The sequence below is a fragment of the Aquila chrysaetos genome, chromosome 2, assembly GCF_900496995.4.
Source record: "Aquila chrysaetos chrysaetos chromosome 2, bAquChr1.4, whole genome shotgun sequence".
Classification (NCBI taxonomy): domain Eukaryota; kingdom Metazoa; phylum Chordata; class Aves; order Accipitriformes; family Accipitridae; genus Aquila; species Aquila chrysaetos.
In genome coordinates, this window is record NC_044005.1 from 82,417,368 (window position 1) to 82,436,612 (window position 19,245).

Sequence of the window (19,245 nt, forward strand, 5' to 3'; positions counted from 1 at the left end):
TTTATAGGGCTAACAACTAAAAATGTACAGCAATGTTCCACTACTTTTTTCTTATTTTGTTTGTGTTTTACTTTTGGGTTTGTCCTGAAGAGTGTATTATCTAGTAATTTTTTTTTTTAGAATAACAATGATAGTTTCTGCTGAACAAGTAGAAGTAAAAATAAATATATAATGATGAAATTTGGAGAGGAAAGAGCATATGGAGGGTTCAAACTTCAGGAATTCTGATAAATAGGTTGTTTGTAGAGATGTTACCTTAGGAGACATAAATTCTCATGCTTCATTACGAGACAAGCATTCTCATTTCATGGAGAAACTCAAGTAACTACCATCCTAGTGTGAAATAAACCCTGTATTGTTTAATCTATGGCACTGCTGAAGCCATGCTGCAACGTATACAGAAAAATATTTGTAAATTTTGAAAATTTATATATAATTCCAGACACAGTCTGGAGTCACTGCACATTTCATGTCGCATTACTGTGAAGTAATAGAAAATTATTTTTTACTGAAAATCAGAGAAAAATAAAACTCTCTCCACACTGTCACATTCACAGTCACCTCAGAGCAACACTGATAATAGTCTGACTCCTCGCTGTGTTGCAGTTTCCCAAACTAGTTCCCTGTGTGCTCTGATGCTGCTCCTTTCCTGCCCGAGGCAGGTGTTCACTGCACGAGTGGCTGAAGCCTTGTAAGAAATGGTTTTCGCCAGCAGTCGTTACTGCCTCTCTTGCTGACGTTACTTAACCCGCAGGGAGAGCTGGCAGAGTGCAGTGCACGAGCACTCCCCATCTGCTCCGGGGCCAAGGCAGCTGGAGGATTTTGGTGGTTCTCCACTACCAGTTTAAGCCAGGGCAGCTCACAATGCTAGAGTAGATTAGGAGTACCCCTGCAGTCTCATTTGTGAGCCCTCCTGAAGAGACGGTACTGTCAAGCGTAGGGACAGTAGGTTTTTAAAACGGTTACAGCTAAGTTCAGAAAATAGACTACAAGGTTTTCCTAGCATCTCTAGTTTTTAAGCCCCATATATATTGCATATGTGGTAGGTTTAGTAAAATAATTGGTATTTAGCACGGTATAAGTAAGCATACTGGTTTTGAGCCTGTGTTTTGAAAACATTTTTTGTCTTCTGACAAGATTCCACTTTTCAAATAAGAAAGGTACCATTTGTGATTTGGAAGATGGCCACTTCAGCTATTCTTCTCACAAAATTATAAAATGCATAGATAACAAGTCAGAAAATCCTGTGTATGTTGCAGGCTTTGCAGAAAAGCAAAACGAGAACAGAAGAGTGAAAAAAATAAGCAGATGCGATCCTAAAAAAAAAAAAAAAGACAAAAACCTGTTCTTGAATTTTTGTCTAAAATAATATATACTTGTCCAATTGTGACACAAGAAAAAGGCAACTGTCTTTTCTGTGTGGATTTATGGGGCGAAATCCCGGCTTTGTCAATGTTAGTTGAACGTTAGTCATTAGCTTGTGTAGGGCAAAGTTTCCAACTATTGCTTAGTATTTTGTCTCCACCCATTTCTCATGGAGGGAGAAGTTTGGAGGCTTACTAGAAAGATGGCACAAATTGAATTACCAAAAGAAAATTATTCTAATTTTCAGTGTTCTCATTTTAAAGTTAAATGTCTGGTTTCTGTTGGGTCTTCTGCTCAGCACATCTACAGCACTTTTCTCTTACTGCTCAGGCAATTAATTACATCTCAGAATACCCCAGGGAGGTAGGTATTCCTGTCTCATTCTACCAGTGAGGAAGCCATACCACAAAATATTAAACAATTATCCAAGGTCACTGAGCAAACAAGGAGTAGAGCTAGTAATCACAATTCCTGAATTCCACTTACGCTCCGTCTCTAGTGCGGTGTGCTCTCTCCAAATGTATGCAGTATAATGACCTTGCGAAGAAGGTAGAGATTTTTTTCCTCATAGGAAAGAAAACTATTTTATTCTGAATTAAAAGCAGCTTCTATGTTTCTAATAGCACTGAAAGCTAAATGGCAAATCAAATTAAACCATTATCTTAATTGCTGTTACATACATCTTAACTATCTAAACAGAATAGCTCTTTTTATCTCTTCCTGGCCACCTGTCCCAAAATAATTGACCAGAGATGAATAAAATTGTGCCCCAAAACTGTGGGCAATATTCAGATGTTGGAAGAAGAAGTGATCGGGTCTTTATTATACAGGGAATAAGGAATGAATAGAAATGTAAAATTTAAAATTATTAGGAAATAACATATTCATATGCAAATCACATGCTGTTAATATGTATTTTTTTATTTTAACGTATCTGTGAATATGTGATATGTTGTGCCTTTTAGTGCCTTTTAATTACTTGTATTGTTGTCCTCTTCGCATTTGTGAGTTTTATTCAATGCTGGAAAATTCCATTACAAGGTTGCAGTAATGCTGACTGAAGAGTAGGAAAAAAAGTGCTCTGAATATGTGCTTTTCTTGAGTCTTGTACTAGAAGACATTTAAGCATGTGATGATAGCCACTGCTTGGGGTAGAATTTGGGGGTAGATAGACCACTATGAATTTTTCTGTGCTTTCAGTACTACATAGTAAGTAAGGAACAACAATAGTAAGACAGGAACAACTTCATATGTATCTCTCTCTGTTATAAATGATACCATTTAGTGACCCACATTCAAAGGAATTTCACGGGTTTCATAGTATTTTCAGTAAAAATACTATGACCTTTTTTTCATTTTGACTTTCCAGTAAGAAAAAAAATCTAACTTAAATTCTGTATTTAAACACTAGATCAAAGCTACTGACTCTCCTAGCAATTGATCAAACACTAATCTTTAAAGATAGTCTCAGCTAATACATCAATAATGTCTGTAGTAGATACTGGAAGTATTTATATAGCTCAACAAACACAGCAACTAAGCGTCAATCTGAGTTGTAAAAAGCAGTGCAAAAATGCTAACATATAATTTCAATCAATCATAAACCACGGGTGCTGATTGCCTGTGATAATAACAATTAATTTGTGTGCTAAAGGTGAGCTTCAAATATCAATTCACATGGAGCATACAGCAAATTGAAAGAAGGACCCAGTATAATTAAAAGGGCTGTGCCCATGACTTCATATGTCTTACCAAAGTAGCCACCAAAAACTTTGCTACCACACTTGTTACTGCACCCAAAGCGACCCTCATGCCCGAGCACACTCAGATTCCTCAGCTATAAACTCTCTTGTGTTTCCATCATGCTGCTGTAACTTATACTTTTAGTTTGGGAAAGTGAAGCGTACAAGACTGCTTCTTAGCTAAGAATGGCAAGTTGGCAACAGCACCAAATTCCTGGAAAAACTGGACCTTGGCCCTCGGTTACGAAGCTGCCCGTGTGGATTTCTTGTCTCTGACACCTGAGAGCAGCGGGGAGAGTCAGAAGTGACAAGGACAAGGGGTGAGCGGAGCCCACCAGAGCAGAGGGACGGGATGGCAGGCTGGACGTCACCCAGGGAGCGGGGGGTTTGGACTCCACAGGGTTTCTTTGCGCAGGAGGCAGGAGAAGGAAAAGGAATCGGCGTTAAAACGTGATGCCCGCCCTGCACACCCCTTCAGCTCTTGGGCACGCTGATTGACAGCCTCGCTAGCAGTTCTCCCAATTACCCTTCTCTCTCCAAGGCTACAGCTCTTACCTGCTCTTCACCTGAAATCCCTCTCAGTCTCCACTTCATTAACATGCCACTTTATTAAGATAAAATATGTCCAGGCTTTCTTTCCTTGCCACTTTGGCGCAGTCTCTGAGAAAGACCAGACTCCACTGTTCTCACGTGTTCTGAAGCACAATGAAACTCAGCCTGGGAATCAAAAAGGCTGAAGGGTCTTTAGACCCTTCTGCTACCCAACAAGCCAGCCAAATCTCTGTGTGACGACTGAGGTAGTCTACATGGCTTCAGTCCTTCAAGACTAGTCCTGAAGATAGAGCTTTCTGTTCTCAGGAACACCCCTTGATGCTGAAGGAAAAAAGGTTGCCTTGGAGTACTGGAACCGAGATATGAAAAAGCACCTTTGCACATCGAGGAACCTTTAATTACTAGCATTCAGATATATTGTTCTTCATTAAAAATCCCTGTAGGAAAAACACTAATACTCTGATTTCTTTTTTGGTGTGGCTGCATCTTGTAATTTATTGGCATCATGTGGTTCAGAGACTCCGTATAGCGTTGCTCCATATCCATCTTGCTTTCTCCACAATAAATATATAATCCTTTACTGCTGTACAAGTGGTAGAGGTCACTGTTTTTTCCAGTTGAAGGCTGTAATCCCCAAACTTTAATCTATGTTTTGGCTATGGATCCACCTGTTAATGCAGTAGGGTCTGTCATGCAATATCAACAAGGGCTGTAAGCTGTCAACTGTCCTCTCATATTTTGATGATGGTATTACCAAATAGATATAACTAACTTGTGACCATCATCCTTCCTTGTTAAAGTTTGAAATCAACCAAACAGGTCGACCATGTTACTGGAAAAAAGAGCATAAGAGACTTGTACCACAAATTACATTTCTGTTCTTATTCTGTATCAGAAGCTGGTACAGCCACAGCAGCAATTTACTTTAAGAACACTGTTAGTCAAGGAAAAAGCAGCTTCTTCCAATGGGTAATATAAAGTCATTTTTTACTTTATGAGTACTGCCAGAAAGACTGTACGCTTCACCTTTATATGGAGATGTTTCAGTCCGGGGCGGGGGGAGGGGGCTCGAAGGCAACAAGAAATTGGTTTGTCTTTGTGTTGTCCATTTAGTGAGTATTTTTACTACTTTAGTCGTTTTCATTTATATAAATAAAGCCTCTCCTTTTTTATCTAAATCTTACTTCTCCCCAAGGCCTCTCTGCAAATGCAGTGACACTTCAGCAAAGGGTAATTGAAGCTGCAGCACGTTTACAGCAAAATGCCATTTTTAAAGGGTGTAATGAAACATACTGCGGAGGCAGGTTTTTTTAAATTCACTATATGGAAACTGATTCCCTGTAGGTATGAGAGACCCGAGGATTTAGGACTGTATCGTATCAGCTGCCACTTCTTCAACTGTCTAGGCAATAGATTTCCACAGTAAACTTTGGTTTCATGTGACCATAAAGCCCCTGATATTCAACAAGAGAACATCCTGAGCAGCTCCAAGAAAAAAAATTAATGGAATACACCAAAAAAAATCACAACAGGAATGTTTCTTGTTCCATAGCAAGATCAGCTGCTACCAAATCTTCTCCAGAGATGTCCACTCCTAATATGTCCTAGCCTGAGCCTCACTTCAGCTCTGCAGATGATATTCCCCCTCCCCAACCTTCCCCCCCACACCCCAAGGCAACAAGATAATGAAATGTAGTTGCAGAGAAGACATCTTGCAGAGAAGAAATAGCTTTCAGAATTTTAACAGGCTTTTTATGTTTTATATTTTCATTTTTCTATTTTCATAGAGCATTATCTTTTTACAAAAGCAATCTTTGATACCTGTTTTAAACATTCACTGTTTTAGTCCAGAGTCAGCTAATTATTTTCTTACTGGCCACAAAAGTCAGCAGTGATTAGCAAAAACAAGGTACTGGCAATAAAACCATGCCTATTAAAAAACAACAGGCTCATTAACTAAAATGCTTCAGTTCAGTAAAACTTTTTTTCTGTTACCTCTGCTCACTCCTGGAGTCTTTGGAATATAGGTTATTTTTTGTGGTTGTAGATCTGTAGCAACATTAGATACTCCAATTAGTCAGGTAAAAAAAATGACAGGTATTCTGATTTTCTAAGGGGGCTATTGTGTTGTTTTCCTATTAAATGCAAGTGCGTATATGATGAATTTCATTTATTCATGGAGAATTTTTAAAGTCTTAACAGTCTTTAAAAGTTATTAAAAAAAAATTGAAAACAGGTAGCAGCAACTTTTTAACTTCAAAGGTGAACGGCCAGAGGGAATAATTCTTTCTTAACATCAACAATGTTTTTATTCCTTTTTAAAATGAAGTATGGACAATAAGGAGGTCAGTAGATATATAATACTTCATTTACACTAGAAGACTAGCCAGTACATTACTAATGGTTGACTATCTTAAACCAAAACTGGAAAGAAATCTGCATCACAAAACTTTAAACACTTTGACAGCTCTGATGTGATTGGAGCGGCAAATTCACTCCTTGGTTTTGGGAAATACAGTTGATTTCAGTGAAGGAGTATCTGAGATGAGGAATTTAGTAGGCCAGTAACACCTGTAGCCAGAGGAGCAGATGAAAGTCACCAGAAGATGAGAGGAAGGAAATAAGCATCCTCTCCAACTTGCATTTGGGTCCATTCACAATTCAACATGATGCCAACATGCGATAATATTGTGTGTGCCTACACTGCTGGTCGGGCCGTGGGCCTGGGTCTGCTCTGTGATCTAATGGCCCAACTGACCATTCACACTCAAAATTCACTTCAATAAATAATCTGACCCCAAGCATTCCCTACATAGTATAAATCATGCACTGCCCTGTGATAATTTGGGGGGAGAAAATTGATGGTTCATCATTGGCAATATTTCCAGTCACCAGTGTTTCCCTTGGTGACTGCCAGAGTAAAGCATTTGCTGGAGTTTATATTATTCCATAAGCTGTCAGGTTTTGGTTACTGCTTCTCAACTAAAACATGGTGTCTGACCCTGACAAGTCAGGGTGTTTCAAAGTCAGTGTGGTTTATTTTGCATTAAAAGAGGGCTTTAAACTAAAGCTGCCGGGGCAGGTGAACCTCAATCCATCCCACTCCTTCCAGTGTGATGCCAGTGCCAGTAATAGATGCCCAGAGCCTGGAGAGGGATCACAGGTCAGCAGCAGAGCACCAGAAGAGCAGCACAAAGGAATTCCAGCCACTCCAGCCAGTAGGGCAGCTTCATCGGGGGCCCAGCTTAAATGCCTCTATGCAAATGCACATAACATGGGGAATAAGCAAGAGGAGTTAGAAACATGTGCACACCTGCAGGGCTAGGATCTTATTGGCATCATGGAGACATGGGGGGATGGCTCCTATGACTGGAGTGTTGGAAAGGAAGAATACAGGCTCTTTAGGAAGGACAGGCCGGGGAGATGAGGAGGGGTGTCACCCTCTATGTCAATGACCAGCTGAAGTGCAAGGACAGGTAGCCTGGGAGGAATACAGAGAAATTATCTGAGCAGCCAGGGGTCAGGTTAGGAAAGCAAAAGCCCTGATGATAGAATTAAATCTGGCCAGGGACGTCAAGGGCAACAAGAAAAGCTTCTATAGGTACGTCGGTGATAAAAGGAAGACTAGGGAAAATGTGGGCCCTCTCCAGAACGAAATGGCAGACCTGGTTACCTGGGCTATGGACAAGGCTGAGGTACTCAATGAGTTTTTAGTCTCAGTCTTCACCGGCAAGTGCTCCAGCCACACCGCCCAAGATGCAGAAGGCAAAGGCGGGGACTGGGAGAATGAAGAACTGCCCACCATAGGAGAAGATCATGTTTGAGATCATCTAAGCAACCTGAAGGTGCACAAGTCCATGGGACTTGATGAGCTACATCCACGGGTCCTGAGGGAACTGGCAGATGAAATGGCTAAGCCACTATCCATCATATCTGAGAAATCGTGGCAGTCCAGGGATGTTCCCATTGACTGGAAAAGGTAAAGCCTAACGCCCACTTTTAAAAAGGGAAAATAGGAAGACCTGGGGAACTACAGGACAGTCTTACCTCTGTGCCCAGCAAGATCATGGAGCAGATCCTCCTGGAAGCTGTGCTGAGGCACATGGAAAATAAGGAGGTGATTGGTGACAGCCAACATGGCTTCACTAAGGGGCAAATTGTGCCTGACAAATTTGGTGGGCTTCTACGATGGGGTTACAGCATTGGTGGATAAGGGAAGAGCCATGGACGTCATCTACCTGGGCTTGTGCAAAGCATTTGGCACTGTCCCGCACAACATCCTTCTCTCTAAATTGGAGAGACATGGATTTGATGGATGGACCACTTGGTGGATAAGAAATTGGCTGGATGGTCACACTCAAAGAGTTGCGGTCAATGGCTCCATGTCCAAGTGGAGAGCAGTAACAAGCGGCGTTTGTCAGGGGTCGGTATTGGGACCGGCGCTGTTTAATATCTTTGTCAGTGGCATGGACAGTGGGATCGAGTGCACCCTCAGCAAGTTTGCCGATGACACCAGGCTATGTGGTGCGGTCAACATGCTGGAGGGAAGGGGTACCCAGAGGACCCTTGATAGCCTTGAGAGGTGGGCCCGTGCGAACTTCATGAAGTTCAGCAAGGCCAAGTGCAAGGTCCTGCATGTGGGTCGGGACAATCCCAAGCACAAATACAGGCTGGGCAGAGAATTGTTTGAGAGCAGCTCTGTGGATAAAGACTTGGGAGTGTTGGTTGATGAGAAGCTGGACATGACCCAGCAATGTGCATTTGCAGCCCAAAAAGCCAGCCGTATCCTGGCCTACATAACAAGAAGCATGACCAGCAGGTCGAGGGAGGGGATTCTGCCCCTCTGCTGCGCTCTGGTGAGACCCCACCTGCAGTACTGCGTCCAGATCTGGGGTCCTCGGCACAGGAAAGACATGGACCTGTTGGAGCAGGTCCAGAGGAGGGCCATGAAGATGATCAGAGGGCTGGAGCACCTCTCCTGTGAAGACAGGCTGAGAGAGTTGGGGTTGTTCAGCCTGGAGAAGACAAGGCTCCAGGGAGACCTTATAGCAGCCTGCCAGTACCTAAAGGGGACCTACAAGAAGGCTGGAGAGAGACTTCTTACAAGTGCTGTAAGTGGAAGGTGTCCCTGCCCATGGCAGAGGGGTTGGAACTAGATGATCTTTAAGGTCCCTTCCAACCCAAACTATTCTGTGATTCTATGAAAAAATAGACTATTTGCACTAATGCAGTCACTGACCATGTCTCAACTGAAAAGGTGTTTTGTGAATCTACCTCTTAACTGTAACCAAAGATGTGAGTGTTCTCTTAGTTTCAGTGCAAGACGAAACATTAATTTACCTTCAGTGTTGATTTGAACTAACCCATTTTGCTTTGCCCTGAAATGGAGGGCACACAAAGTGTAACCACCTTTCCGTTCGTGATGTAGTTTCTTCAACTATGAAGGTCCCCAACTATTCTGCAGGAGCTTCTCTATACCAAGTATCAGTATCTTTGTACTTTTCCACCCATGCAACATTTAAAGAGAGTTTAGTTTCCCTCCCATGGCCAGGAGACCTCATTCTCCTTTACCCAGGAGGACTTCCTGACCTGCCAGAGAAAGAAATTGTGACTTCAGTTTCCCCTGTGGGTGGACCGTATGTGGTCCTATCCATGTTGGGTAAGATTCCAATTTAGCAAAGTTACTCCTAATAGGATGGGGTTTTAAAATTATTTATTCACATACTTCCTGTGAAGAGGGCTAAAAGTGTGGTATGACTGACAGTGAAATACATTGTATTATAAAGGTTTTGGAAACAGTAAGCTGAATATGTAACATCAGCACACCATTCCATTCATGTAGCTAATATGTCACCATACTGCTTGAAGATTCATTTGGAACTTGGACTCTAACACATGCATATAAAAAGAAAAATCCAAACAATTTTTTCTGTGCTTTTACAATGCAATAATATCACTATTATTTATTTGGAATTCTATATTATTATCAATAGACACATTAATCAAGATGCAGAAGAGAAACAGAGACCTCTATATGTATTCGTTTCATGGGGGAGTCTTGTGATTTTAAGCTCATTGTAGCCGAATGATATGAATGAACTATTTAAGGAGAAACTAGTGAAGATTGAACTTTAGTAAGTTATTTATAGCAATTGAACCCAAAGCAATCAAAGTATGGAGCTTTTACTGAACTCTTGTTCTGCTCTAGAAGGTACATTTATGAAATCTTTGCTTGAGAGGAAGATGTTGCTGTCCCTCTAAAAACTTGCTTTAATAAAAGAAAATCTTTGACATGTATTAATGGAGATGAAGATTTTTTCAGTTCCTTTTTATATTTAAGGCTATCATTCCATTAATCAAGTAGCTGACTAAATTTAAGGTAGTTAGCCTTCATTGAAATGTATGAATAATACAATTTTGATTTTGAATCTACTCATGTACTAGCCTATGTATTTTATTTTGCATAGAAAGGTCCATTCTCTTGTTTAGGTCATTCTGTTAAAAAATTGAACAAAATTCTTCAATGCTTTGCATGAATTGCAACAGACGCTACTTTCAAAAAGGTAGGAATCCGTCACTGCTTTCTGGCAGTGACCTGACACTTGAAAGCCCAATCTGTCCTTCCAGTAGTGAGAATGGAATACAAGGAAAAAAAAAGAAAAATTAACTGAGGTTGGATTCACTCTACAGGTACATCAGGAATCAGATCAAACTGAAGAGTACCTCTGCTTGGCTTATTAGAAAATAAATGGGAATGTTGCATGTAACATGAAAAACGTAGTAAGAATATGTTCTTCTTGGTTACGAGCAATGAATATTTTTGCCCCTGCTCACCATAGCTAATATGTCCCACATTGGCTCACAGCTTATCCCCTTACACCTGGGAGTTCAGCAAGTTTCACCTTTATATTCCATATAGATGAATTTTATTGACCATGCTGAGTCAGGAGTACTCATTTTAATACTTGGTAGCTGAGTGGGGTAGCAAAAGTCTAAAACAAGACCTGAGCAAGGAAAATATGTTCTGAAATGTTAATTTCTTCAACAGGCACTTAAAAATTTTTGTATGGATCAGGGCATAAAAATTATGTACCTCTTAAAAAATAGATACAACTGGATTTTTAAATTTATGGGTCAAAGACCTCAAATGTTTCAAATCTTCAGCAGTAGTTCCAAGACTGGATAGTTCAGCTTCTTACTGTGTTACCTATTTATAAATAAAAAAAAATAGTCCCATTTTAGATTTAGGAAGAAGGATCTATTTTAATATACCAATCAGTTAGTTTTGTTTTGATAGCAACAGCAAGTATACTGTTTCATCATCAATTTGAATCTTCCTTTCACTTTCCCACTGGCTTCAAGTCCCCTTCCTATCTTTTAAACTCCTCTCTTTTCAATCTCTGTTTTTTATGGACCTTAGAAAGTGTTCTTTTTTTCCTTAGCATCAGAAGGCTTGATCCTTACTTTTATATTTTACAAACATTAATAGTCTACGCATACCCATAATACAAACGTGCTGATCACCAATAAAATAAAACAATATGGAGAATAGCTAACATTCGCTACACTGATTTCTGAACACTTTCTGTATTTCATTACAAAGACATAGACAGAATATCATATAACTTTGGGGGGGTATGGAGAGATTTTGAAACTTCCTCATGAACACGTGTGTGTCAGATGTATTCTGTGACTGTTGTAACAGGAGTAATGTTGCACCATGATGTGATGTAAGACGGATTATATACTATGATTTCTGTGTTTCCATTTCACTCACTGTGTGTATGATCAGTTCAAGTCAGTGGAAGACAAAACCAGAAATCCTTTGACAATCCACTAGCTGATTTAGGAGAGAGTTCAAGTTTGGGGTTCAACCACTGGACCACAATTGTAGGTAGCTTCCCATTTGCTCCTTTGGCGAAGTACCTTGTCTTGGTGGGGGCAAGGGGGGAAAGATTTGTAGAAGCTTTGTAAAAACTGAACTAGCCTTAGAGTTTTTAACTTATTCTTCCCAAGCATATTTCATTCACGCAAATTTGAAAAAGTATTTTAAAGATAACGCAAAGTAAAAACTGTTTGGCAAAACTCTTTTGCTTAATGTTGTAGCTTCATTTCTACAGATTATTTTTCTTCCATTATTTTCTTTCTTTTGGTCTCAAATGGAAGTAAAAAATCAAATGTTTTTCTACTATCTTTCATGATTTGACCCCTCATCTTATTAACATACCAACTGCATTAAATATTATTCACATTGGTGCTTTAGCATAAATGCTAGAAGCTCAAAACATCGAATAAATTCTCAGCTGGCAGAGTAGTGCAGTGATTTTTTCCAGGGCTGACTGTACTGCCACCACAGTAGATATTCATTCTCTGCTGAAAGTGAAGGAGTAAGGGGTTTTTTTCATCCTGAGATAGACAGGTTGCCTGTGTAGAGCGGTAGAAGGTTAGTTTTTCTGTAAGTTTTTCTGGGAGGAGAGAGAAATGGATCATAACACCATCACCATTTTATTTTTCTAAAGCTTTCAGCCAAAACCCATGAGAATTTTGACAGCCATTAGCAGTAGCATCACTTTGTTCTTTCAAATTTAGATATTTACAAAACATGTTTTTCTTTTCTGTTTTTAGCACAAGAAGAATGGGCCACAACCCGTTCCAGCCTAAAGGCACCACCTCCAAGGTCAGCCAGAGGGGGTTACAGGGAACACCCCTATGGTAGATATTGAAGGTCCTCCTCATCTGTGACCTCATCTCAAAGACAATTAATAGCCTGTGGTCTCCACATAAACAGCAACAAGACAAGTAATAGTCCATTTCTTTTCTATCCTAGGGATTACTGCTCATTATTATCCTATGTACTACTTGTATTTCCTATAACATTGGAGTGACATTGGCGTTAGTATTATTTTATAACACGGACTTAAAAAAACAGAGACAAAAAACCTTTGGCAAGCATTGTCTATAAACCATTCAAAGATGATGTTCTGTTGGTTGTATTCATTGCTGTGTGTAACTTAAAAAGCATGACACTGTTACAGATCTTGAGTCTCTCTACATACTAGCTAAGGCTGAGTTTTTGTTTAGGGTTGCTGAAAGACTGTAATATGGTTCTTTTTTTTCCTTTTTTTTATTTTGAACCAGACAATAATCAAGCTGTAGATAAGATGTTTTAACCTGTCTTTTTTAATATATGTTAGTTTAGATTAAGATGTTCGATATTAAGTTTGTAAATTTAATTTTAAATGCTGTTTTAATGGGGTTGAAAACAAGCAGCTACTGTATGTATGTAGCTAACTGAATTTGTTCAGTGTTTTAACCTGTATTTGTTTAAAAAAAAAATCACATAAAGTTCCATGTGTAAGCTTCTCTAAATAGGAAACCATAACTTTGTCAAATATGTTTGCCATAATTTGTCAATAAAGCTGAAACCTTTTGTAACAAACTAAATTTGGAATTACTTGTTTTCTAGCTTTAAATGCCTGCTTTATTTCTTTTTCAAGAGATGCCTAAAATGTTTTTTATATAAAAATTACAAAAATGAACCCAAGCCTGTTTTAAGATTTTTTGTGTAAGACTTTAAAAGTTGTATTAATAACTTCTGGTTGTTAAATAATTTAAAAGTTAACAAACTAAACTGTTACATGAATCATGGTTAGTATCCACTAATGTATAACATGTTAATGGAAAAAAATGCTTTAGAACAATAAATGGATTTTAAACTATCCTCTAAGCTTGATCTTGCTAAACACAAACTCTGATTGACTTGTTTGTATTAGCATGTCTCTCGTGAGAATGTAATGGAGTTTAAAGAGGTAAGATTACCACTTACCACTGTTAGACTGTCTAAATGCTAGTTCTCCGACCTTTGAGTTTCCCCGCACATTAAATATCCCATTCAACATGTAAGCATTGCATAGATTCACCTATTTGTTTTCACTCAGAAGAGTGCGTTGACTGCATTTTTCGTAGTATATAACAATTTGTCTTGATAAACAAATCATCAGTGTCACTGCCCAGTTGTTGGTATTCAACTTCAAAAACTTTATTTGTAATTTTCAGTGCTAAATATCACCGCCCTTGAAGGCAGTTTAGAGGGCTGATATTTCTTTTGAGACTATCAGACTTGATGGCTGATGATTATTAAGGAAATATGTCGCAGGACTCAAAGGATGACTAAACGTTAAACAGGTAACACTAATAGTAACTCTGTAATTTTGAGTATGCAACAGTAATGTTAAATATTCTCAGTTATTAAGTTACTGATAGTTAAAAAAGTAAACCTACCAAAAGATAACAAATAGGTATATAGGCTATTAAACCAGCTAATTAACATTAACTAGTGACAACAAAATTATTCTACAATATATAACCCTCAAGGTAATAAACAGAACTAAAATTAACAATAATAGTAATGCAACTCTTGCTAACAACAAATATATAACCTAAATTTTGATGAAAAAAAGAAAAAAAGAACAGAAGACTTGATAGTAGGGATGCCAAAACTGTTAATCCTTTAAATACAGTCTTTTTGTTTACAGTGGCTTTTTGTCAATGTGATTGGTTTACTTTTTTGATGAGAATAAAGTACAGGCCTATTGCTGTTCAGTTTGTGAACAAAAATCTCTTGCAGCTGGAGTTGCATGCTAACTCTTTTTGAATAGTTTATGAAGCATATGTTTTGTCGTTTGAAGTGTTTAAGTGAATTTAGTAGGCTACATGATGGTTACATTGAGTTTATTCTGTCTCACTATTTCAGGGACTCACAGGCACTGGACAACTAAGCAGCAGATCTGCTGAGAAGTGGTCAGGTAAGCTCTGCCGCATCTCAGGGGTTTTTCTTATTTCCTATTTTGTCTGTGCATTTGGCTTTACTAACACACAGAAGTGCATTCAGCTCGAGTTTTAAAATAAATAATTCTTTCCAGCAATGTTTCCCTGCATAGCAGCATAGTGATTACGGTATAATGGCAGTCAAAATATTTGCTTGTATATGGTACCATGCCCTTCATTTAAATAAAAGAAGTCTTGTCATCTAGCCTTTTAATGGTAAATATTAAGATGGTATACTTTATAACTGCTCCTGCTAAAAACAAGAGCTGGTGTTTATTAAAAGCATGCCTACATTTTGGAAACAAACTAGTCACATGACATAGAAAAATACAATGCTGGCTTACCTTTGCTTCTCAAAAGTATTTATCATTTCCTCCTATGTCAAAAGTATCTATAAAGAGACAAGAAGCTTGTTATTTATTCTTTTGCTTGGTAGGTTTTTCTTTTTTGTGCTTTAGAATGGCAGAGACATTAATGGTATTACCATGCAATGGCATGGATCAAGGCATAACTTTCTATATTTCTCTGTTAAATGCATTTAAACATAAAGGTGTATCTTGGGTAACCTTCTTACATAGACTTAAGATTATATATGAGATTTTTGATTGAAGACAAATGTCATTGCTGGAAACACAAAAAAAAAATTCTGCTCGGATACAACTTTGTCCACTCACTCAGAAGTGTCATCCTAATCACAATACGAAAAGTACGAATTCTCTTCCTCTCTCATGATCGTTAAACTAGAAAAGAGTTAATAAACAAAACTGATGATGTTGCGCACCGAATACACAATCCCAGACACATTTATTACTCTGGCATCTTTTCCCCTGATTGTGGTCTGGCTGATTAAACGTTTTCCAGCTATCAGTGTATTCAATGGTTACTTACAAACCGCGAGTTGTGTTGTATAACAAGATATAAAAGGCTTAATTTTCCTCTCCAAAGAGTTGCCTCAAGACCTTTATAAACTTGTTTGATTTATGTGCTACAACCACTCTACAGGCCAAAGTGATATAACACGGCATTAAGATTTGTCTGCATATTATGGTCACGTCAGTGTGAGTGTACCACTATAGTAAAAAGCTTCCATCTACCCACCTTGCATATAGTTATACAAATGTGCTTCAGTCAGTATATGTTATATCTATACAGACAAGAAAAACACACTCCACTGCTATAAATACAGTTTTGTACTGGTCTAACTGTGATTATAGATTATTATACATTATAGATTTTACTATATAAGTATTTCAGGAAATGCTCATAGGCCTTACTGAAATGATTAATGACACAAAACTGTGAGCAGGTCATACCTGATGCAATTGAGATCCAGGGCAAAGTACATAAAATTAATTTCTCACTTGTGCATCAGTTTTTTATGTGAGGGTAACTAGTGTGAACTCCTTGAGGATGGACTCCAATAAATACAGCTTCATAGCAGAGCAGTGTCCTTTAATATTATTGTCTCAAAGTCCACTTTACAGCCCTTATTTGTGTAGAATAAAAAAAATGCAGAATATGTCACTAAAATGATGCATTGTGAAATATATAAGAATTATTTAGAAAAAGTAGGTTAGTAAGTCAGTGCAAGCAACTGTTTATGCAAACATTTGTTCTATTGATTTTCCGGAAATCAGTATGAAAAATTACCCATGACTGCATGTGTTGTTCTGTGCTAACTACAAAGTATCTTTCACATCAGTTTCTGAAGTAGTCTTACAATTAATCAGCTATGTCTTAATAAAAAAAATCCACCTTAGTTTGTGAAAGAGTAACAAGAGAGTCTGGTTATCCTAATTAACAGTTGTCTTTAGGGCTTCCATGAAAAGCTGTGATGTATTCCACACATCCACCAGTCAGCTCAGCCATAATTCTGAGGTCCTGTAAACTTACATGCATCATCAGAAAACACAGAACTTCATTTGTGCTACAGATAATTCCAAGACACTAGTCACCGACTAAACATTTTCTTTGGATGAATTCACATACCAAGTAGTTTTGTTTGTAATAGGAAGAAAAACTAGTCTAAAATATCAAAACAATGAATAAAAAACCCTGGAAAAGCAAACCAGAGTTGAAAAAGCAAAATTTCTGTTAAAAGATTTCTAAGAATTATTTTTTTTGTCCAGGTTGACCTCATCTATAGAACAGTTTGATCTTTAAAAGAAAGCAGTGCATTATAATTTTCGGTACTTAAAACAGCAAAATACATTATTTTACAGAATCGCACTAAAAGATTCTTAATTGTACCTCTGCAGCATCAAGCTAAATATTCTTTTCATTGTTTTCTTTCTAAAATGGAGCTGTCTACTTTTGAAAATTTCTTTGCTTTCATGAGATAGTAGATAATACATGCACTCCTGGGTGAAAACCCTGATTACCCTAAATGGGTAGGCTATCGCATTATAAATGCAAACGATGGATGTTCCAAAAAGTACTTGTTATGAATAGAATCGATGAGCCAGTTTCGAAAAGGGTGGTTTCTGGAGGCGGGTTATGCAACATTTGGCAGTCGGCATTGTTGAAGTGGTGACGGGATAGCAGAGTGGCTGGCACAGCGGTAGAATCGGTAGCTTCGTACATCGTACTGACACAGCTTCACGAGCCAGGAGTTTAGTCTGAGAGGAGGGAGCAATTTTCACGTCCAGCTAGAAGCAGAGTAGGAAGAATGTGCCAAGGGGCTGGGAGCGTTGTCAGCGGCTGGGGCAGAACCCACCCAGCCGCACCACCGGGCACGAGCTCCTGGAGGGGAAACAGGTGAGGAAGAGTTGCACCACCGGACTGTTTTGTCTAGCAGACTTCTGGCATGTATTCAAGAGCCATTCTAACTGAAAAAATCAGATATCCCTAGAGTAGCAGCCTTTATCAGAAAATGAAGTAGCACTGTGTAGCCATTTCTTTCCTATGCAGCTTGTCTTACCCTGTTTAAACAAAAAGATCTTGAAACTTCATATGAATAAATGAAGAACCTTAGGAAGTACAGTATACCTGACCTCACCTCAAAGGACATTGACAATGTTTTTCTAGCTCAATTCGGTCCTCAACCTCGATTCAGAATAACAGAGCTCTAGCCGTAAAGCTAGGAGATATTCCTTACTGCACATGCCCCATTCGGTCTATAACCCAGCAATAATTACTCCATTATACTTCAACACGTGCTGCCTTCTAAACCGAGTAACACCAATGTTCGTGGAAGTGCGTGAATGCACGTAAAGCAGATGACTGTGTCTGTGGTAGCTCCGAAGGAACGGCTGTGAAGACCTGGTCACTAAGCACAGTGGGATTGAAGAGCCCCTGCCTCCCTATTGCTAGGGAGCTGCCAGACCGCAGCCGGACTGAGGTACTGAGCCGAGTACCTAGAATTTAGTAAAGCAACCAAGGTTGCGTTTGAACCAGGATAATGAACGTGTATGAGTGCATCAGTTAAAAGGCTTAATGTTTTATTGTGATAATATGGATTTATGGTAGTCCTCATGAAATATCATCCAGGATTATTATCTGAAGGTTAAAGTCAAGAACAAGTAAGCAATGTATTGTGTTCCAATAAAAAACTATTTGGTCTACATTAGTAATGTATTTCCTTCATGTTTAACAGTAGGAGTGGTGGCGTGTGTACTGTCTTTCTAAGAAGTCCAAAGTTTTGCGAGAGTCAAATAACGCAGTTACAAAATTATAAACAGTGGTGAAGGAGAGTCATAGAATAAGCTAAACATCAGAGAGAAAAAGTCTTTGTTAACATCTGAAAGAAGAATATGATCCATTAAGGAAGGGAAGTCCTAGAAAGTTTTCCATATTGTGTTGTATTAACTTGCAGAAGCAAGTTAAGTCAAGATTGTATAAAGATTAAATAGGGACATCACTGGGTATCAGTGTTCTCCATACAACCTACTTGGAGATACCTCATACTCTGTAAACTTTACTGGTACAGTTCCTACCTTTTATGGAAAAATACTATCTAAAATGAAAAGATAACTGAGAAACTCTACCTGAATTTCCTAAGCAGCTACTTATTTTGACAGAAAAATTGTTTTCCTGTAATACTGTGAAACAAATACCAAATCTAAACAAAATTATAATCTCCCTACAGAATCTATTTACTAACAACTTTCTAGCAAAGACATTAAAGAAAACAGTATTTTTTCTGCAAGTATTACCTGAATTCTATTATAAAGCTGTAGAACTTCAGTAAATGGTTCAAGATTGCAAGAAGATAAAGTAGTTTGGAAAAAAAATGTTCATGCAGTCAGAATCATAGGATAGGTTATAAATTTATCCTATGTCACAAAGAGCACACTTATCCCTATATCAGAACATATGTATTTTTAGGGTTCAGGAGGGCAGAGTTCATTTGTAGATGCATTTTATCAAGGCAGGTAGGAATAAAAAAAAATTAATTTTACTAAAAGATTACAAAGTTTTTAGAAAAAAAAACCACAAAAATTTTAGTTTACAAAAATTGAAAAGGCTGGCTGTAATTAAAGATATGTCAAAAGAATGAAGATCATATTTGTTACTATTTCAAGTCATCCTCTCTTGTGAACAGATTAACCCAAGTACAAAAAGCACCCTAATTAATAAGTAAAATCACAGGAAAAACTGAAAATATTTGAATGCTGCACAGAAACACAAGTCTAATGTCTTCTGAAGTTTTTTGTCCTCCATTAAAAACTTAGATGCACTCTGTAACCTCCATCAGTTATTAGAACCCAAGAGTTATCAAAAAAAGTATCACATTACCCATTTTACTGCATTGGCCTAT

At 38.3% G+C, this 19,245-nt stretch overlaps 1 protein-coding gene across 1 annotated transcript in view; it reads left to right on the plus strand.

Annotated features, from left to right (window-relative positions):
- Positions 1–13,098, plus strand: part of KHDRBS2 (KH RNA binding domain containing, signal transduction associated 2) — a 362,804-nt gene extending 349,706 nt beyond the window's left edge. The window contains exon 9 of the mRNA XM_030000725.2: positions 12,285–13,098. Within this exon, the coding sequence (XP_029856585.1) occupies positions 12,285–12,382 (98 nt within the window). The 3' untranslated portion in view covers positions 12,383–13,098. The remainder of the gene's footprint in view (positions 1–12,284) is intronic.
- The last annotated feature ends 6,147 nt before the right edge of the window (positions 13,099–19,245 follow it).